Source organism: Centroberyx affinis, unplaced genomic scaffold, assembly GCF_046629955.1.
Source record: "Centroberyx affinis isolate AG114_WGS23_722 - 3 ecotype Tasmania unplaced genomic scaffold, CSIRO-AGI_Caff_v1 ptg003571l_1, whole genome shotgun sequence".
Taxonomy (NCBI): Eukaryota; Metazoa; Chordata; class Actinopteri; order Beryciformes; family Berycidae; genus Centroberyx; species Centroberyx affinis.
The window spans coordinates 51,434-72,874 of NW_027281501.1; the positions used below are offsets into that span (position 1 = coordinate 51,434).

General features: G+C 42.2%; 2 protein-coding genes across 2 annotated transcripts; one reads left to right on the plus strand and one right to left on the minus strand.

The window, feature by feature from the left end:
* Nucleotides 1-2,648: 2,648 nt before the first annotated feature.
* ndufc1 (NADH:ubiquinone oxidoreductase subunit C1) lies at nt 2,649-5,007 on the minus strand. The gene is made up of 4 exons (XM_071540170.1): nt 4,896-5,007; nt 3,810-3,913; nt 2,943-3,008; nt 2,649-2,756 (listed from the first exon to the last, which is right to left on the minus strand). The coding sequence occupies exons 1-3, from the start codon at nt 4,939-4,941 to the stop codon at nt 2,949-2,951; spliced, it is 210 nt and encodes a 69-aa protein (XP_071396271.1). The 5' UTR covers nt 4,942-5,007; the 3' UTR covers nt 2,649-2,756; nt 2,943-2,948.
* An 840-nt stretch (nt 5,008-5,847) lies between these two features.
* naa15a (N-alpha-acetyltransferase 15, NatA auxiliary subunit a) lies at nt 5,848-20,942 on the plus strand. Its single transcript, XM_071540169.1, has 20 exons — nt 5,848-6,037; nt 8,062-8,146; nt 9,634-9,738; nt 9,940-10,097; nt 10,196-10,330; nt 11,714-11,867; nt 12,044-12,163; nt 12,333-12,428; nt 12,550-12,656; nt 12,775-12,847; nt 12,996-13,165; nt 14,026-14,178; nt 15,273-15,401; nt 15,496-15,709; nt 16,794-16,987; nt 17,081-17,189; nt 18,108-18,206; nt 18,376-18,519; nt 19,215-19,312; nt 20,726-20,942. The coding sequence occupies exons 1-20, from the start codon at nt 5,984-5,986 to the stop codon at nt 20,933-20,935; spliced, it is 2,607 nt and encodes an 868-aa protein (XP_071396270.1). The 5' UTR covers nt 5,848-5,983; the 3' UTR covers nt 20,936-20,942.
* The last annotated feature ends 499 nt before the right edge of the window (nt 20,943-21,441 follow it).

Consider the following 21,441-nt stretch of genomic DNA (forward strand, 5'->3'; position numbering starts at 1 on the left):
CCGTCTTGTGACATACTGCCATCTTGTGGCACTTGTACGTTACTACAAACTACAGTTACATTATATAACAGGCACCAGGAGTTTACCGGTATCCACCGTTGTTTTTACCTTTGTTTTTTTCCCCGGCCTGTATTTGGGGCCGGCCTTTATTTGTTCGTGTCGACCACGGCCCCGGCCATTATCGGAGACCCGGCTTTTAATTGACTACCGGCCACTATTAGAGGAAATACGGTATGTTAGTAGACGCTAATGCTAGCTACCGTGGCCGTGTTAGCATCATAGCTATATATTAGCCCGTTAGCTTTTGTGAGTAGTATTTTACAACGGCAGACACAGCGTTTTATCCCAAGCACCTTACAGTATTGTGAGTTTTTATGTGTACAAATAACTTTATTCCATGCACTCTACAGTGTCATGAGTGTTTACATGATCAGTAAGCACACTGTTGTTTGTTGTCTGACATCATTGCTGTGCGCTCACACCAAAAGCGTCAAGTTCATATCATATTCATATCAGTTCATATCAGATATTTATCAGATATCCCAAGTTATCATAGATAGGCTATATTATAGAGCTTTAAAGACTACTAGACCAAATCTGGACTCTTAGGCTGAAGTATGGAAAGTGCTACAGCTTGCCATATCCAATTCACACCCATTTGAGACATGGCACTTCCCTGTGTTCAAAGACACCTCTCCTCCTGCTTCTCCTCTTCTGTGGCATTAATCACCCCCCCTATACATCGTAACTGTCTGCCTCCCCTTCCTTTTCATCACACACGTCACACAAGGCACAGAGGAAAGGTCAAACAGAACACGTGGCCAAAATGTTGGTTTTGTACAGACACATTAGGTAAAAGGTAAAAAGGTGGAAAACAACTACTGGCTGCCAAATTGGCCAAAATACTAAGCACCATAATGGGAGGAGGGAGAAAAAAGACACGTGGAACACAAGTCACTGGCTTATGCACAGTTGGGAATGCGTTTGGTGTCAGCACTCTTCCTCAGGCAGCAGCTATAGGGTGTCCAATTTATAGCTGAGGGGAGGAAACACATGACAAGGGCAAGCGAGGGCAAAGACAAGTGAATAACATATGAAAATGAATGATGAATACAAAGCCACAGCAAGAGACGTACATATTAACAAATATATTTTGCATGTGAAATTCTATATAGTCAATAGATAGATAATTGTAAAGATAGTTTATTGTCTGTCTCTGTCATAAACAGCTGGCCAAAAGGGAGTGTGGGCTATAGGTCAAGGCCAATAGTGGCCCCATATATGGCAAACTGCCATTTTATGAGAGAAATTAGCTGTAACCAGTGTTCCTGGTGTGATCTGGTCAGCTCATTATGCTACGATGCTATGCCAGAGTAACATGGTTATTGTCCATACTCTGGTTAAGGTCTTATTCAGGTAATATACTATTCATATGAACCTTTGATATCCTGCGATTGCCATGAATTAACCACAAAATACCACAAAGTGAGCACAGCCAAAAAGTAAATTACAATGCATTAAACATCACAGATTCCTAATATGTAACAGTGTTAATAGTATTCATACTTTAATAAAAGGCCAAAAAGGGCCACATATATCATATCTCTATTATTTCTTCCTATCTCCTTTTACCTTTCTCATTGCTCCATGTCCCATTGGCTACTTGCTCTCCCACACTGCTGAAGCCCATCAGTGTAGACTTATTGATCAGTTGGATATAGGCCTATCTGTGTAATCAGCTGGATGCTGGATCCATCAGTTGGACAGGATCAGCTGGATGTCAAATATAATGTAGTGAGATGTTCATGTAGCTTTACATCAAGGAAATTATTTCAGAGATGCCACTTTCTTATTACAAACTGTCAGAAAAAATAATAGTATATTTTAAGTATAAAATATTGTCTTCAAACGTTTCTTGTCACAAATTACATACACTCTTTTTCACATCAAATTCAAATTATAAAACAAACATAGTTAAATTATTTTAGGTTGGAAATACTGAATATTGAAGTACTGACCCAGAATCCAAGATGAAAATCTTTTAGGCAAAGTTACAGCTAGATATAATTGTTTTTACCATCCATATTAATTTTACCTTCTATTCTAATTGTGTTATCTTGTAGTGCCTTCTTGGTTTCATTTATGAGTGATGTTTGCTTTTATTTAAAATATGACTGTTATATTTAAAGTGTGAATATAACTGATTCTGATTTTTGATCTGATCCAAGTCCAAATAGAGATACTATGGATCTGACTGTCTGTCCATCAGACTTGGAGGGATGATGCATCTTTGTGTTTAAAACAATTACACCAATTGGCCTGATGGGGGCGCTATAGTTACAGGTGAAAATTTCAAACCATGGCCATAACTGCTATATCACTTTTCTGATTTTGATGAAACTTAAAGGGATGGTGCATCTTGTTTCTGATTGGCCCAAGCGGTGCCTTCATCATTCATGGCACCTATGTTGTACAAGTGAATGCCAAAGTACAACAAGGAATATATATTTGAGTCAATTAATGCTGATGCTGAGCCATTCATCACTGTTGATTTTCTCACTTAACTCAGTGGAAACATGATTTGTTACCAAAGCCATAAACCACAAGAACTGTGACTTTATGTGAATTAAATAATCACGACACCTGTACATTTCACATGCTATATGATAGCGTCTTTATTATACACACAATTCAGTGTCAGGAAACATTGAAAATAGAAACAGGTGGAGAAACCTCCGAGAAGGACCGACGACCTCCTGCAAGAAATGAGAAAGTATCATATTTTATTTGTTTTTCCATTCATAGATTTGATGTCATCTCACACTGAAATGATCAAATATCCTGATAATATTACAACAAACAGATAAAAAAAATAATAGATTAGATTACAGTCTCCGAATCTATTTTCAGTGTCATCTAACTGTTATAGGACACTCACGTACCAGGGTTTATTCCAGGCCATTCCTCACTTTGTATTCATGTACATCTGTGCTGTTCTGCTTGAAGAGCTGCAGGTGGAAGACAGATGAGACAAGTCATGCAGATATATCCACTGCTTACATCAGAACAAGCACGTTCCTCATGCTCCAACTGCATCCCATCAGCATCAGAAACACTTTATTACCTGGTAGGCCTACAATGTACATACAGAAGGCTTTTGTGTAATTTTGTGTAATAAATAACTTGCACTTAATGGCCGTTTTGACTGGAAATTAAATAAACGAAAGGGTGGTCTTTGACTTTTGCACGGTACAGTACAAGTATTTGTCTTAGGGGTATCTGCAGGTTTCAGGAAAGCCAAGTTAAAAGATTTTTTAAGACCTTTTAATGCTACCTGGAATTAAGATCAATTTAAAAGCTGGCCAGCAAGGCACAATACCGCTACCAGTAGCCCAATAAGCTACTATAATAGTGTATGTGTTGAGGTGGGGTGACTGTGCTGGAAAATCTCCCTCATTTTTAAAAATCAATGAATGAAAAAAAAAAAAAAATTCTAGGACAAACCCAAGGAAACCTAATAGGATACATGCTGTTCTCTGTTTTTAATGGCGGGAATTTCATGGAGTTCTGGTACATATCTCTCTAAATGTATATATTCAATATTCATATGCATCCAGTCTTACACCAGACAGCATCATTGCAGCCATGGAGGGAACAGTTCTGAATGTGCCCAGCAGAGCTTTAGACCAATGATAGACCGCTATAGCATGAAACATGCAGGATTTTACGATATTTAATGGAGGATGATAGTATTTTTTTTTTAGATGTTATGTGATCAGAAAGCTGTGTGTGGGGTGATGTGTGTTTACCAGGCCCCAGAAGAAAGCAGACGTTCCAAAAGCCAGGCCCACTCGCACCCAGTTGGGGTTGGTAGTGTCTGGCTTGGAGGCTGTGAATGCAGACCTGGTTCCAACTGCAAAAATACAAAGATATGTAATTATAGGAAAGTCAGTGATATTAGAATAACAGAAATAACAAACATGTGGACATGGTGCAGACATCTCTGTGTCGCTAATTACAGAGTAACAGTAATGATAGAGGGTTAGAAAGTTCTGTCAGTTAAGAGGCTTGGCTGTTTTTATCCTCCATATATGCTGTTCTCTCTTGTATAGAACGTCATGCCAAACTTCATTCAAAAATATGTCAATTTAAGGTTACCTTGCTTATCGGCAAAGGTACATACCGGGTAGAACATGACTTAAGACCTTTTACAAATCGTTAGGGCCTTCTGATAACTTCAACATATGATCCGCACTTCATTTCAATACAATTCTTTCTTTTAGTATGGGTTCACACTGCTCCAGCCCTCCCATAGTGTTATTTTGGCAGAACAGGATTATGGGAATAACAGTCGAACCAATTATAAAAGTTGAACTTTTATTGAAGTAAGAGCTGCTTGATGTATTTGAAGCAGGCTGAATTGAAGAGTGGCTCTACCATATATTAAAGTTTGCCAGTTAGCAAAGCAATATTGACTTTGAGCAATTTTTGAACGGAGTTTGGCGTGACAATCATTCCATATTGGAGAGAATGCCACCTATCGGGGATTAGGCTAGCTATGTTATGAAGTGTTAGTGGAAATTGTAATAGCATCATTGGCTGTTGAGATAAAGTATCTAAATTAAAAATAGAACCGCGGACGGGCTAACAACTTGCTCGCAAGCTTGCTCACAATTCCCATCAAATCGTAGCCCCAGTACAAAGAGAGAAAGAGAGAAAAGCGACAGTATCGGGTCTTGTTAGCTCTTGACTGCTATACTGTCTATGGCAGAATGCTAAGCTAAGGTCAGGCTTCAAAACAAACACGCCTTTCGTGTTGCCAACAACAGCAAGGTAAACACCAAGTGTTTCAAAAGCATAATCATGAATTCAGTATTCATAAGTCATCGTCTTACCTTTGCTGACACGTACTGCCCGAGATAATAACCGGTTGAATGTCATTTTAGCTACAGGACAGGCTCCCTCATCCGATGTGCGATCGTCTCGGACTGCGGTTGATTACACTTCCTGCAAGACCAGAATAGAGGATTAAATATAATAGATAAATCGATGTTGTGAGTTTGAATAACTGTGACTCAACGTTTACAGAAATAGGACAGATGTGAGATCAAATCAATTATGCTATCTCACTGTCAATTTAAACTCAACTCATTGAAGGGTTTTTACTGTTATTTTCCGTTCTGTTGACTATGCCAAAGTCCCTTTAAAAAAAACAGTCAATTTGAAATTGCCTTTCTATATAAATATACACGTGATGTACTTAATGACTTAATACGATTCCGCAATCGCGAGTAGCCACTCTTCAATTCGGCATACATCCAATGCGTCAAACAGCTCTTACTTCAATACAATTACAACTTTTGGAATGAGTTCAACTGGCGTTCCCACAATCTTCTTCTATCAAAATACACCGTGGATGGCGATAGCGAGCAGTGTAAACAAATTGTAAAAATTGACATTTTTGTGAAATAAGGTACTGCTTGGTGAATCATCTATATGCCGAAATTTACAAATCATTCTAATGATTCGTAAAAGGTCTAAAGTTGTGTTATACGTTGTGTGAACTTTTGCTGATTAACAAGGTAGCTGTAAATTTATAGACTTTTGAATAGAGTTCGGCATACAGCTCTCCATACGAAAACGGAACGTAGCCTTACTGCACTATCCATCCAACTGACTGGCTGTGGTATTTTGTAACATGCCAACCTTAAATTTTATTTTGATGAAATATTGTTTCAAACCAAACCAAATGCCATTCCATTAATGATATAGCATTCCCCTACTCGTTTGGATGGACACGCAGACTCAGAGAGCAGCCTGACCCGGAGGAGAAGTTGGTCGGCCATTTTGCTCGGAAGGGGGCCTCGGCTTCAACACGTGAGAGAGAGAGAGGAGCCTGAAGAGACAGAAACAGTCCAGGATCTCTGACTCCAAGAGGATATTATTCATGTGTGAAGCTACAGAGGCATAGCAAGCTCACATAATGCCCACAATTACTCTACCGCCGAAGGAGAATGCTCTCTTCAAAAGAATATTGGTAGGCTAAATGCCTGAGATAACGATAGCTTGCTAGCTAATGCTAGTTTGCCAAGTAGCCGTCAGTTCTAGCAGTCACATCAGGTAGCTAACTAGTTGTTAGCGAATAAAAAAGAATCAGCATATCAAACGCAATGTAGTTATCATGTCTCTCTTACGAGCTAGAGCAGTTGCAGTGAGGTATTTAAGCTAACGAGCAAAATAGGTCAGCAAGCAAACATGTGGTGTCCTATGCTTTGGCCTTGCAACACATCCAAAGTATATCAATGAAAAAGCTGTTTGACACATGACAAGCATACACAACTTTTGTGGCTAGTTGCGTTAGCTAACGTTGGCAGCTTGTAAACTCAAACGGCTGCACTGAAATAAAGTTTAGCTACATTTTCTCTAGCATGTTAGCTAGTAAACGTTATCGTTATACTGTTTATTTGATCTGCACAACTGCCAGGTAGCTGCTAGCCCTGGTACCTGCCGTTGTGTTGTATGGAGAAACCGTCAAGCCAAGTCCAATTTAAGAAACTTGTCAGTTTAGCCTAACCTTGCTTATCGGCAAAAGAACATGAATGGGATAACATGACATAAGACCTTTACGAAGTCAGTAGGAGACACTTTAAATGTCGGCATACACCCAACACACTAAGTAACTCTTAATGTGCATAAAACTTCAACTTTTAAAATTGGTCTGCGTGTTTTGCCGACACTCTTCTTCCACCAAAATGCACCTCGATGGGCGGTAGCGGTCGTGTATACCAATTCTAGAAGTGGATATTTCATTTAAATAGAGTGTTGCATGGTGGATCACTTGTATGCCGAATATACCAGTTGCTCCTAATAATTCAGAAAAGGTCTGAAGTAATCTTCTACGGGGAAGACGACTTTGCTGATAAGCAAGGCAATTTTAAACTACCGGGTTTTTGAATGAGGTGTAGCACGTTGTACCTCATTCGCTCCAGAGCTAGCTAAACAGCTAGGTAGCCGTCAAGTTGAGCCGGTAGTATGGCGGCAGCTAATTACAGCGAAACACTTGGCAAGCGATGTAGCCAGGCTAGGTATTGAGCAAGTCGTTGTGTGTCGAGTGTCTGAGAAGCTGTAATGTTTAACTGGACCATTTCAACATTGATATTAGTTGTTGTGTAGTTGTGCAGAGTTTGAGTGGAGATATCAGTGAGGTTCCCCGGCCGGGGCCTGGAGTCCGTGCTAGCCACGCCCACTTGGGTACAAACTGTCAGATTCCAGCAGCAAGCTTTTTGTGCCCAGAATTGAAAAGACTTCTAGAATGACTGCTAAAATGCATACATACATAATTTCAAACTTCATTGGTAACATTAGCACGGGCTGTTACATTACTTGAAACAGCTTCACATAGTACATCTTGTAGTCAACTTGCTCTATCCAACTGTTGGCATGCATGCAGCATCTGAAGTGTGACTCAGTGGTGCTTTCTCCTCAAAATTGGCTACCTATCTCTTTGTCGAAATTCCTTTTTGCTGTGTTTTTGAATGGGACCCCTGGTTGCTGTGAGTATCTGCCCTTTCCTTGTGCCAGTGAGGGATTGGGAGTGTATTAGCATTGTACTGGGAGTTGGCAGGATTTCCTCAGGGGGTCCTGAGCTCCGCCGACTGTGACTGTACCGAGCCAGGCAGATCCATCTGGCAGCTTGTCTGATCGCATCTTGTCAACAAATCTCCGTCGCCGAGGCCGCTCTCCCTCCAGCACTGTTTTCTCTTCCATTCTTCCATTTATCTCCTGTATTCCTTTCTCACACCGACTGGCCCCGTCAAGGCGATGTTTGGTGTGCGATGCTTTGCTGATCGGTGGTAGGAAATACCGGTTATGCTGCTTGAGCTCAGTCACTAGAATGAAGTGTTTGCATTCAGCCCCATTAACAATAATGTTCTTTTACGTGTACTTTGACCCCACCATGATCTGAGGATTAGTGCAGCGGTGAATGGCAGGCTGTTGCCCCTCAAGATGCCTGATGTAAACCTGCCTCTGTGTTGTTTTTCCACCTTTTTTTTGTTGCAGAGATGTTACGAACACAAGCAATACAGAAATGGACTGAAGTTCTGCAAACAGATCCTCGCCAACCCAAAGTTCGCCGAGCATGGAGGTAAGAGCAGCCCGGAGCCACTAACTAGGACTGTTGTTGTCGGCCTTCTGGTCACTCGGCTAGTCGGTAATAGAATTAGTTGTCAGGCTACAGCGATGCTTGACTGTGAAGAACAACAGTTAACTGTCATCGTGTCCCTGCTCTCTCTGCCGAGTGAATTCCCAAGTTGTGCAAGATGTGTGAACTGGATAATGGCATGGCTGTGTCTCTGGAAATAGGGGTTTGGTTAAAGAACAGGAGGACCTTTCCTCCATGACGGCTGGATGGACAGGCTTGAATAGGTGTGAATGGAAGCTGTGAAGTAGCCCAGTGATTCTCAACCGTTTTTCATATCAAGGACCCCTCATTTAGTCCACATCAGAGCCATGGACCCCCATTTGATGAGATTTCGTCCCTCGGAACTAAATCTGAAAATATTTTTATTGTCAGATATGATTTTGTCCAGAATTCCATGACTATCTGTATTGTAGGTAGAGAGATAACAGAGAAACTATGATCAAAACAGTCATTCTTCTACATTCTCTAATTGTGTTCACTTCTTGTAAATTAAATAATGGTGAAGTTTAAGAATTCATCAGTTTGCTGGGGACCTCGTGGAACCCCCTCAAGGACCCCTGGTGGTCCCCGGACCCCACGTTGAGAACCACTGAAATAGCCAGTCGCCAAAAACAAATAGGTGTACAATGTTATGTCTTACTTTCTGTCTGCCAAATACTTTTCCTGCTGAATTTATCCCAAATTCTAACCATGTCTTCATTCTGACATTTTGACTATACTCCTCACACCCGTTTATCCCCTTTAATAAATTCTTGTAAAATCCTCTGCACTGATGGCAGTTAGCTAATAGTGTGTGTATAGGGCATGTTGGAGTGCTAATCCATATTGAATGAATAAATCCCATTGAAAAATCATGATGGAATCTGGAACATACTGGAAAAAATGGAAAGAGTCTTTAAAGAATTCTTTAATATTTGCTAGGTTGTTATCGTTCTTTAGTGTCAGCTTGTTGGCAATATTTGATGCTTTCATCCAGATGAAACCACAGATATGAACTTGTAAATATTGACTAATGATGGAAGGGAGGTCGAGGCGGACAGATATTATCCAGATACCATTTCAAAAAGTTGAAAGCCAACTGCTTTTCAATGCGACGGAACATTATTGTTTATTTGACAAATGTGATTCCATCACTGTCGCATAATTGCTTTATCAGGTTTTCTGCCTCAAGCCGGCATGAAAACATTTTTGCAGTTTAGCAGAATTTTCCATTCAGCTTTTTGAATTCAGTACATAATGATTTACATAAAAAATAGTTGAATGGAAATCCAGCTAGTGTGTTATTTTAAATACGCATCAGTTACAGGCTTCCGGATCTGGTCTGTACATTCTGCGATTTGTTCAGTCTGTGAAAAGAGGTAAATGACCATGCTTTACAGCTCTTTTCAATTTCTCTCTCTGAATGTCCCTTTTTTGTTGTTTTCCCCCAGAGACCCTGGCGATGAAGGGTCTAACCCTGAACTGTCTGGGGAAGAAGGAGGAGGCCTATGAGCTGGTGAGACGAGGCCTACGCAACGACCTCAAGAGCCACGTCTGTATCCTTCCGCCTCTGGCAAAAAAAAAAAATCGTTTTGAATTAGAATATTAAACCGATAGCATTACGTGGGCTATTGTCTGGATTCAGAGGTAGTTCTGCCTCGCTCTAACTCTGTCACAGGCTTCAGGTTCTTGTGCTTTCCGGAGCTTGGTATGTTTTCCCTTGTTTGCCTCCTTAACCCCCCCCCTCACCCTCCCAGGCTGGCACGTGTACGGCCTGCTGCAGCGCTCGGACAAGAAGTACGACGAGGCCATCAAGTGTTACCGCAACGCTCTCAAGTGGGACAAGGACAACCTGCAGATCCTCCGAGACCTCTCCCTGCTGCAGATCCAGATGAGGGACCTGGAGGGGTACAGGGTGAGGACAGAGGGATCGAGAGCGAGGAGACGATCGCTGACTGTTGTGTGTGTGTGTGTGTGCTGTAATCCGTCTCTCCCTCCTCTCCCTCTCTCCAGGAGACTCGGTACCAGCTGCTGCAGCTCCGTCCGGCCCAGCGGGCCTCGTGGATCGGCTACGCCGTGGCCTACCACCTGCTGGAGGACTTCGAGATGGCCGCCAAGATCGTCGAGGAGTTCCGCAAGACGCAACAGGTAGGACAACAGCCGAAGACCGCAGCTTCATTTAAATAGAGCCTTAAAGCTGCACTAGGCAAGATTTTTTTTTTTTTTTTATCAATAACGATGCGTAAAGAATATGTAGAACCCATAGAAACACTGCCGTCTTCACTGTGGAGCTGAAACGAAGAAGAGCGTCCCATCTGCCAACCATAGATTCTTCCCCATGTGCCCAAATTCAATACTGGTATCAGTAATGGCCACTGGTGGGAAATCTTCTCTACAAACTGAAGACTCTGGACTGGACACCGGATTTCTGGGTCCTCAAAATTCAAAACGGTTACCTCTCGCTGCCATTTTGGGGGCAGCCAACGTGTGAAAATGCCTAGTGCAGCTTTAACAACAAAACACTTTGCTAGTCACATCACAACTGACTGACTGATTGAACTATGAAATAATACATTTGCATATCGGCAGACAAACTGTTTGCTGCGCTGAGGTTTATTTGAGCTTCTTTCCCGCTGCTGGAAAGTGGCAGCAGGCCCTACAGAAGAGGATGCTGCTGTTTACTCCTCTCTGTCCCCAATCAGTCCATCTTCCACCCTCTACTGTTGAGCTGTTTACCGCATGGGCTGTTTTCTGTTTTGCCGACACAGCGGTTTGTGTGAGGCGGTGTTTTATTCTACTGCCGGATGCGTAGTGCCACATTTTCTACTGCGTACTCGGTGGTTTTCTGATAAAAAAAAAACAGCTCCGTTTTCCCTCACCCGGAACCCGCTGGAAAGAACCGCCCGGTCATAAGCTCCCGTGGATCACCTGCTGTACGGTGGCCCACAGAGGACAGTGTTCGCATTCATGTGTGAATACTTGGCAACAGGGTGAAATGCAAAAAAACGAGTGCTCCTAATTATTGTGGGAATTTTTTACCCTCTCCTTTTTAATTTCACAGGCATTTTATGAATTTTCAAGGCTGTTTTTTCTAACCCTACTAGAGCTGCAACGATTAATCGATTAGTTGTCAACTATTAAATTAATCACCAACTGTTTTGATAATCGATTAATTGGTTTGAGTAATTTTTTTAAGAAAAACAAGTCAAAATTCTCTGATTCCAGCTTCTTAAATGTGAATATTTTCTGGTTTCTTTCCTCCTCTATGACAGTAAACTGAATATCTTTGGGTTGTGGACAAAGCAAGACATTTGAGGACGTCATCTTGGGCTTTGGGAAACACTGATCCACATTTTTCACCATTTTCTGACATTTTATAGACCAAACAACTAATCGTTTAATCAAGAAAATAATAGACAGATTAATCGACAATGAAAATAATCGTTAGTTGCAGCCCTAAACCCTACTCCAGGTAGCTCCACTTATCAATTTTTCTTCATCCCTCCCTTCTGTGTGTGTGTGTGTGTCCAGACGTCTCCAGACAAGGTGGATTATGAGTACAGTGAACTGCTGCTGTATCAGAACCAGGTTCTGCGGGAAGCCGGCCTGCACAAGGAGGCCCTAGACCACCTCAACAACTATGAGAAACAGATCTGTGATAAACTGGCTGTGGAGGAGACGCGAGGTGGGTCGCTGCTGCCATTCAGATACCAACACTGTTTAGTATGTTGTATTTTTACCTAAAAAAACATAATCTTGCCTAGTGCAGCTTTAAGTTGATGAGAGTTGAATGCAGACCAGCTCTCTACCTAACCCATAGGAAGGGACTGGAGCCGCTAACATTTGTCTGTCTGTCTGTAGGAGAGCTGCTGCTGAAGCTGGAGAGGCCCGAGGAGGCTTTAGAGGTCTACAGGAGACTCCAGGAGAGGAACCCCGAGAACTGGGCCTACTACCAGGGCCTGGAGAACGCCCTCAAGCCAGGTAAACACAAGCGTTAGAGTCATATATGGAGCCCACATACATCACAGATCACATTGGATATCATATCTTGGATGCGCTTGCATCCAGATCACAGCCAGGATTCAATCTTTCAGCAAAATCACCTTGTTTTCTAACTTGTGTGTGTGTGTGTGTGTGTGTCTTTCTCCAGGTAGCATAGCGGAGCGTCAGAAGATTTATGAGGAGGCCTGGGTGAAGTTTCCCAAAGGCCTGGTTCCCCGCAGGCTGCCTCTCAACTTCCTCATAGGTAAACACACTACAGCCTTCAAGCTAAGGAATCTCCACCCGAGGGAAGCTTCTGGAAAGACAATGTATTTAAAAAAAAATCTGACGTAGTGCACCTTTTTAACGTGTGTTGTGCCGGCCAGGGGAGAAGTTCCGCGAATGTCTGGACAGCTACCTGAGGATGAACTTCAGTAAAGGCTGTCCGCCCGTCTTCACCACCCTCAAATCCCTCTACACCAACAAAGAAAAGGTAAGGACGGTGGCGGCGCGTAGGCGGATGGATGGGCGTGTACATGTGGAAATTCTAGTTCTTGTCACTCCTGGACTGAAATAAAAACACTCTTTTAACCTGTTTTCTCCCCACACAGGTTTCAATCATTGAAGAATTAGTAGTTGGCTATGAAACCTCTTTAAAAAGCTGTCGAATGTTTAGTCAAAACGGTGAGTGCTTATAAGTGTTTATAATTTGACTCCTAATTTTCACTCCAAACCATCTGAACCATGGATAAAGCCACAAGTTCCTGGGGCTCAGCTGTGCGCTCTCTTCTGGGGTTCGGTGTGTATAACGTGCATTATGTTAAACCCGTAGATGACGGGAAGGAGGAGCCGCCCACCACCTTGTTATGGGTTCAGTACTTCCTGGCGCAGCACTTTGACCACGTGGGCCAGCAGAGCCGCGCCCTGGAATACATCAACGACGCCATCGACAGCACGCCCACGCTCATCGAGCTCTTCCTCATCAAGGCCAAGATCTACAAGGTTCGTATCGTAGTGTATACTCACACACATTCATAGAATCTAGGGATGGGACGATACGCTTATCTCACGATGCGATACGCGATCTGGGGTTCACAATTCAGTACAACCAAATAAAAGTTAAATGACAGCAAAGTCCGACTGTGCAGAATTATGTTTATTTCTGAGGTGCAAATCTTTCCAGCGATGGCATTGGCTCGTTAGAATGTAAACAACAATTTAAAAATGTCATTACAAAGTGACAATAATATAATTTGGATGGAGAGCTTGTGAAATTGTGATGGTCAAGCCGTCTCACTTGTGATTACTAAAGCAGAATAATATGGAGCTAATATCGCGATTCATTTTTCTGCCCCACGATACGTATTTTATTGTCATATATTGCGACATATTGAATTTCAATATATCGTCCCATCTGTAATAGAATCGTTTTGCATCAAAGACAGGAGCTGAAAGCACAAACACGTGCACACACACACTGACAGACTACACACATTTACGCATTTTTGAGGGTTTTGTTTTGAAAATGTTGGGAGTTATCGTTTTTTAAGTAATTGGCCGTCAGGTAGATTTAACTGAATACTCGAAGGCCTGTTATGTGAAGGCTACACACACACACTCAAAAAGAAGCTTAAAAATGCTCTTTTGTAATTTAGAATTTTGTTGCACTTCAAGATGACTGACAAACTTGATCTATTGTATAAACGAGCGAGCAAGTTTTAAATTAATATGCAGTATCTGACAGGTAGGGTGACATATTTTCATGGAAAAATGTATCAGCCCTTGACAGCTGAGACAAAAACCGACTGACAAAACACGCTCTCTTTCCCTCCCTCCTCCTCCCCTCTTCCTGGGCCGTGCAGCATGCAGGCAACATCAAGGAAGCGGCCCGGTGGATGGACGAGGCCCAGGCCCTGGACACCGCCGACCGCTTCATCAACTCCAAGTGTGCCAAGTACATGCTGAAGGCCGGCCTGGTCAAAGAAGCAGAGGAGATGTGCTCCAAGTTCACACGGGTGAGAGAGAGTCAGTCTAGTATCAATGTAATGTCTTCAAGAAAACTAAATATCTAGGACTTTTCAATGCAATATGGTTTTAATAGAATAAAAACTTGGTAAGAGCATCATGAGTTTGATTTCTAGAATCAGTTTCAACTTCAGTAAATTCAATCATTCCATACAAATTCAGAAAACAGAATTTAAATTCAGTCGTCTGCTGGAACAAATCTCATCACTTTCAATCTAAGTCATTTACACAAACACAAGATCTCAAGTCAAGACTTTAGAAACCTTTTCAAGTCATCAAAGTACAAGTCATAGTCAAGTCCCAAGTCACCAGAACCCAAGACAAGTCAAGTCTCAAGTCACCAGAACCCAAGTCAAGTCAAGTCCTAAGTCACCAGAACCCAACCCAAGTCAAGTCTCAAGTCACCAGAACCCAAGTCAAGTCCCAAGTCACCAGAACCCAAGTCAAGTCCCAAGTCACCAGAACCCAAGTCAAGTCTCAAGTCACCAGAACCCAAGTCAAGTCAAGTCCCAAGTCACCAGAACCCAAGTCAAGTCAAGTCTCAAGTCACCAGAACCCAAGTCAAGTCTCAAGTCACCAGAACCCAATTCAAGTCCCAAGTCACCAGAACCCAAGTCCCAAGTCACCAGAACCCAAGTCAAGTCAAGTCTCAAATCACCAGAACCCAAGTCAAGTCTCAAGTCACCAGAACCCAAGTCAAGTCCCAAGTCACCAGAACCCAAGTCAAGTCTCAAGTCACTAGAACCAAAGTCAAGTCCCAAGTCACCAGAACCCAAGTCAAGTCTCAAGTCACCAGAACCCAAGTCAAGTCAAGTCCCAAGTCACCAGAACCCAAGTCAAGTCTCAAGTCACCAGAACCCAAGTCAAGTCCCAAGTCACCAGAACCCAAGTCAAGTCTCAAGTCACCAGAACCCAAGTCAAGTCAAGTCCCAAGTCACCAGAACCCAGAGTCTCCACTTCTGATCTCCACACTTGGTTTTAATGCTGTGTCAGTTCAGGATAGAGGACCTTTGCTCTTGTATGTCATTCAACCTGACAGACCCTCCAAATGTAAAACATACGTGTGTGTGTGTGTGTGTTTCAGGAGGGCACGTCGGCGGTAGAGAACCTAAACGAGATGCAGTGCATGTGGTTCCAGACAGAGTGTGCCTTGGCCTACAAGGCCATGAATAAGTTCGGCGAGGCCCTGAAGAAGTGCCACGAGATCGAGAGGGTGAGTTCTTCAGACCACACTCCCTCCCTGTTAGATACAAATTAGTCATGTGCACAAGTCTCATTTTTTCCATTTCCTCCCCTCCTCCCATCAGCATTTTGTGGAGATCACCGACGACCAGTTCGACTTCCACACCTACTGCATGAGGAAGATGACGCTGCGCTCCTACGTGGACCTGCTGAAGCTGGAGGACGTCCTGCGGCAGCATCCGTTCTACTACAAAGCCGCTCGGTCCGCCATCCAGATCTACCTGGCCCTGCATGACAAGCCTCTGGCCGACGACAGCAAGGAGAGCCAAGCAGACACCGGTTAGAGAGAGAGAGAGAGAGAGAGAGAGAGTGTGTGTGTGTGACATTGCCAATGGATATTTCAACTAGGGCTGAACGGTTTTGAAAAAATATCGAATTGCGATTATTTTGACTGATATTGCAATTGCGATATGATTTGCGATATTAGAGGGAATGATCATTTTTACATTATTATTCTCATTTTCATTGAAAAACGTATAAAAATGATTATGGTGTGATTGTTGCGGGGATCTGTACCAAACAAAGATGTTTTCTTAAGTCTGTAGAATATGATGTGTAGGCCAGGACATCTCTGCAGCACCACAATATTTCATTTAAAATGCTATTTTGACACATTTCACCTTTAACAAATATTGCGCCTCCTGCGATTTGAAAATTGCTGTAGGCCATATTGCGATTTCGATAAAATTTCGATTAATTGTTCAGCCCTAATTTCAACGTCTGTTACAACCTTTGGTCCAAAATATCTTACACATGACTGTAGGGCTGGGCGATATGGTTGAAATCAATATCATGATAATCATAAGGATTTTTCTCGATATCAATATATATCACGATATGGTTCATGTATGCAAAATCACGTTAAATAATCAAATTAATGTTCATCTCATTGAACCGAATGGTAATGTTAGGTGTGATGTCAAACAAAACAGAAATATTCAAATAATATTCCTACCATACCTCATTTTATGCAAGTTTTTAAGTAAAATTTGCTTGTCATCATCAATTTAGGCAGCAGAAATGTGTGTAACGATATTAAAATATCTTCATATCATCACAATATGATTGACAATAATATTGAATTATCGCCCAGCCCTAGTTTTTACTCATGTTTGCTTATGTTAACTAAGCTATCATCATCATCAGCTGGTCAGTTTCTGATGCAATGCTTGTGGAGAACCAACAAAATTTGCCTGTGTAATGGATGGAATTTAAATATAGCAAAGTAGAATACATGTCAAAACATACTTAAGTAAAACCAAAACTGCAAAAAAAATATACTCAGAAAACTACAAATCCGTCAAAAACCTCTTGATAACACTGCTTTGACATTCCCAGAGAACTGATTGTTTGCTCTCTCCAGAGAACCTGACAGACAAGGAGCTGAAGAAGCTGCGCAACAAGCAGCGACGAGCCCAGAAGAAGGCCCAGCTAGAAGAGGAGAAGAAGAACGCCGAGAAGGAGAAGCAGCTGAAGAACCAGAAGAAGAAGAAGGAGGACGACGACGAGGAGATCGGCGGGCCGAAGGAGGAGCTCATACCGGACAAACTGGCCAAGGTGGGAATACCACATGAGCTCTAGTTGCCGATATTTGATTGGTGGAAGAATAGCAGATTAATGCAGTCGATGGTGTTCGATTTTTCCCGTCAGGTGGATAACCCTCTGGAGGAGGCGGTGAAGTTCCTGACCCCTCTGAAGAACCTGGTGAGGAGCAAGATCGAGACTCACCTCCTGGCCTTCGAGATCTACTTCAGGAAAGGTCAGGCAGATTGCCACCAGTCTGCTTTTCTCCTAAAAGTCATGGCATAGTAGAAATTCCTGGAATACCATGGAATTTAGGGAGGTGTATTCCAGGCAAGGGAAGTTAGAGAATTTGATGAATTCTTTGGGGAAGTCTGGGAATATCAGGGAATTTGACAAATGGGTGACTTAGGAATATACAAGAGTGTGGTTTCCAACTTGTTTGAAGAAGATTTTTAGGTCATGGAAACTTAGTTATTAGGAAAGTCATGGAAAAGTCATGGAATTTCAGGGTCACAGTTGGAACCCTATAAGAGACCATGTGACAATATTTACATGAATCTTTCTGCATCTTGTCACCAGTTCGGTTATGGTTTCAAGTAAATGAGTAGTGCTTTGGATCTTCTCTTAGCACAGCAGGCCTCTGGCTCACATGGTTATTTTCTCACATACCAGTTAACAGTACTGTTAACTTGATATTGGGCCGATGCCAGGCTGAAATAGTTTTTCCAATACTGAAATCAATCAAGTTAACAAAACCCATGGTAATTTGTCAGAAATCAAAGCAACGCAATTTTCTACGCTTTTCACACTTGTAGAGAAACTGATGGTCCAAGTTTAAATTGTTCATTGTTCAGTGTGGGTCAATGCTTAAAGTTTCATGCTGAGATATTGGCCAGTAGGATCCAGTGGAGAGTTTTAGTGTTCTGTGATGGTCTAAATGCTGTTTCAGAGGCTTTTCCACCCTGACAAGAGTGAAAATCTGGGAAAATGGTTAAAGGTATTGAATATAAAAATATTGGCTATTGGCAGCCTCAAACCAAAAATGTCGGTATCAACCAAAAAGCCTATATCAGTTGAACCTGAAGCTGTAGTGTGACATACTACAATTATCACTGAGGCTAACTTGATATTTGTTGTGCTCTCCTTGCTCCAGAGAAGTACCTGCTGATGCTGCAGTCGGTAAAGCGGGCCGTAGCCATCGACCCTTCAGACCCATGGCTCCACCAGTGTCTAGTGCGCTTCTTCAAAGGAGGTGAGTGTAACCTGCATCCCATTAAATATGTCTGTCCCTCATGATGAAGTCACCACCCAGCTCAGACTTTAGGTTCAGTTCAAAACAGTTACGTTCCAGCATTTTCAAAACCATTAACTTGCATAAAAGACTTTTGAAATAAGTGTGTTTATTTTGTGTGTGTGTGTAGTGAGCGAGAGCGTGGACCTGCCGGACGCGGTGAGGACGGTGCTGAAGCAGGAGATCTCCAGGCTGTTTGGGGAGAGCAACCCTCAGAGCTTCAATAAGAACTACCTGAGCCAACACTCCAACTCCATCCCACACCGACTGGCCGGTACGAAGACCACAAACACACGACACACAACCAACGAGTACAGAGTACTTTATTAAGTAGGTTAAGTAGATCCAAGTATTACTCAGTTTACAGTCGTTCATGCCACCTAGTGTTGGCCTATAGTAAAACAAGTGCAGAAACAAGTGCATGTACTGTGCTTGTTCATTCATTAGATCAAATGACAGATAATAACAGTTTATTCAGAATAGGTTAACAGGTAAAACCAGTTTATTCTGAATAGGTTAACAGATAAAAACAGTTTATTCAGAATAGGTTAACAGATAAAAACAGTTTATTCTGAATAGGTTAACAGGTAAAAACAGTTTATTCTGAATAGGTTAACAGATAAAAACAGTTTATTCAGAATAGGTTAGATAAAAACAGTTTATTCAGAATAGGTGAACAGATAAAAACAGTTTATTCAGAATAGGTGAACAGATAAAAACAGTTTATTCAGAATAGGTTAGATAAAAACAGTTTATTCAGAATAGGTTAATAGATAAAAACAGTTCATTCAGAATAGGTTAACAGATAAAACCAGACACCTTTTCCTCCCACCTCCCCAATACTACAGATTGCACTGGTGCATCTCTACTACTGCCATTATATACGTTGTGTGGGACGACTACCGTTGTACTAAGGATCATGCGAAGACACTTGTAATCAGTTGCAGTGTTTCTCTCCTATATTCCCAGCTGCTAAGATGATGGTCTACCTGGAGCCTTCTTCTGACAAGATGGCCTGTGAGCTAGCTACCGCTCAGGACGAGTCGCTCACCGGAAGCAGCATCCAGGTACGCAATAACTCACCAATACTTTACCCAGAGGCTACTCATCTCCTGTCCTAACGGTTAAGACCCCAAACCACTCGGTCCCCCTGCTGGCCAAGGATCAAACCCAGGATCCAACAGGTTCAACACTAGAATGTGTTAAGTAGAAATGTACGAAAAAATAGGTATGGATTTTGCAGCATTATGGGGGTGGTACAAAATAACAGCAGTAAAACCTACGGAGACAAAGAAATGAGATGAAATGAGATGAAATGAGTTGAAAAGTTGAAAGTCAAGTAATGTAATGTCAAGAAAAATGCAGCCAAAATATCTTTAAATTAGATATACAGTATACACACATGCACACACCGCTGAAAGTCTAGTAAAATCAGTCAAGTTTGATGAGAACATTTCACCAGGAAAGCTACCAGTTACTTTTACATTGAAGGAGTGGAACTACAGCAAAGTCACCCTCAAGAGAAGTAGTTTTAACTGAAGCTACGTCAAAATGTTTTTGGTGGGAAATCTGCTGTGTTGCTTCTCAGCACAAAACAGGAAGAGGGCGCTGTTCTTCTAGAGAAAATAGAGCTGAAGCTTTCAGAGTTTCTGGCAGCAGATGAAAGGAGAGAAAGGCCGATGGAAGAATCACTTGTAACATGTTGATCCTCTTCAGGGAGGGGGAGGGGCAGGAAGCAACAGGGTTTATGGGAAATGTAGTCTTAATTTGGAGACACTAGTTAATTTGACGAAGATATGTTGTTTAAAAATGCTACACCTGGCACCTTTAACCTGAACAACACTTAAACCAGAGCATGTATCCAATCCACTCTGCCCTTTTGAAAGATGTTATGCAGCACCTGCACTTGGAAAAAATTAAATTCTCATTGAGAGGGTGTGAAGACAAATTCTACCAGATCTGGCAACCCTTTATAGACCACTTCAATAACAATGCGCCTACCCTTCCCACAAACTAGCCTAGTTTAAACACGAGTCACAAAAGCACAATTGACCTATCCGACATCCAATAAAAATTTTTGCCACTTTTTTAAAATTATTATTTATTTTATTTTCCTCTTTTACTTCCATTATTTCCTTGTCTTAATACATTTTCGTGTTGTCTATATTTGAACTGAATTTGCAAAAAATGTAAGTGCAAATTGCAAACTTACAAACTTTTTTTCCTCATATGTGTACAATAACTCACCTGTAAAAAAATGTATCTGTTCTCATGTATATCAGTTTTTTCTTTATTTTTTCTTTTTTTTCTTTTTCATGTTTTTCTCTATATCAGCATTGAAAATTATTTTTCCTGTTTTCGACTGTAGGTCTAACTCTGAAAACCCCAATAAAATGAGTTGTAAAAAAAACAAAAAAAACCAGCATGTAAACGTACATTATATGTCTCAATAGAAATCTAACAGTGTGTGTGTTGTGTAGATCTGCACTGACGTCCTGGAGGCCCTGCGCGACGGCCAGCTGGGCGAGGGCCAGCAGAAGGCGGCCGAGGCGTACCGGGCCGCCTGCCACAAGGTCTACCCCTACACCCTGGCCTTCATGCCGCCCGGCTACCAGGACAACAGCACCAGCATCAGTGCCAACGGCGACCTGTCGGCAGGCGAGCACGACGACATGGCCAACGACATGTGAGCCGGAGTGAGGGAGGAGGAGGAGGAGGAGGAGGGAGGGAGGGGAGGAGGAGGACGCCAGACGCCTTAGTCCGCCAACAACACCTATTTTCCTGCTCCCCCCTCTACCCCCTAAATCCCCACCTCCACCCCCAAAAACCCCCCGCGGCTATGGCTGTTGTGAATCGCCCTGCCCCCCCCCCCCCCCCCGCATTGCACTGATCTGGATGGACTGAGCACCACAGGAGAGAAAGGAAAAAAAAAGAAAGTGAGAGAGAGAGAAAAGGAGCTGGCACAGGAAAGAAAACGACGGCCGTTTTACTTAAAAAAAAAAAAAAAAAACCCAACAAAAAATAAAAACAAAAGACCCTGTCCACAGCTATTCTGTAACCGAGAGAACAGAAATAAATATGGTTATGGGGAGGAAAAAAAAGGAGGATTGTGGGGAAGAGTGGACAACGGTGGGCTGAGACGGCTTCCGTAAAAAAAAAAAAACACAGTCTAGGTTTTCTATAACTCCTGTGTTTT

Coding starts and splice junctions, on each gene's coding strand:
- naa15a (XM_071540169.1), top strand. CDS start 5,984: ATGCCCACAATTACTCTACCGCCGAAGGAGAATGCTCTCTTCAAAAGA. Junction 12,429..12,549: donor GCCTCTCAACTTCCTCATAG/GTAAACACACTA, acceptor TGTGCCGGCCAG/GGGAGAAGTTCCGCGAATGT. Junction 18,520..19,214: donor CATCCCACACCGACTGGCCG/GTACGAAGACCA, acceptor CTATATTCCCAG/CTGCTAAGATGATGGTCTAC.
- ndufc1 (XM_071540170.1), bottom strand. CDS start 4,941: ATGACATTCAACCGGTTATTATCTCGGGCAGTACGTGTCAGCAAAG. Junction 3,914..4,895: donor GGCAGTACGTGTCAGCAAAG/GTAAGACGATGA, acceptor GTATTTTTGCAG/TTGGAACCAGGTCTGCATTC. Junction 3,009..3,809: donor CTGCTTTCTTCTGGGGCCTG/GTAAACACACAT, acceptor TTCCACCTGCAG/CTCTTCAAGCAGAACAGCAC.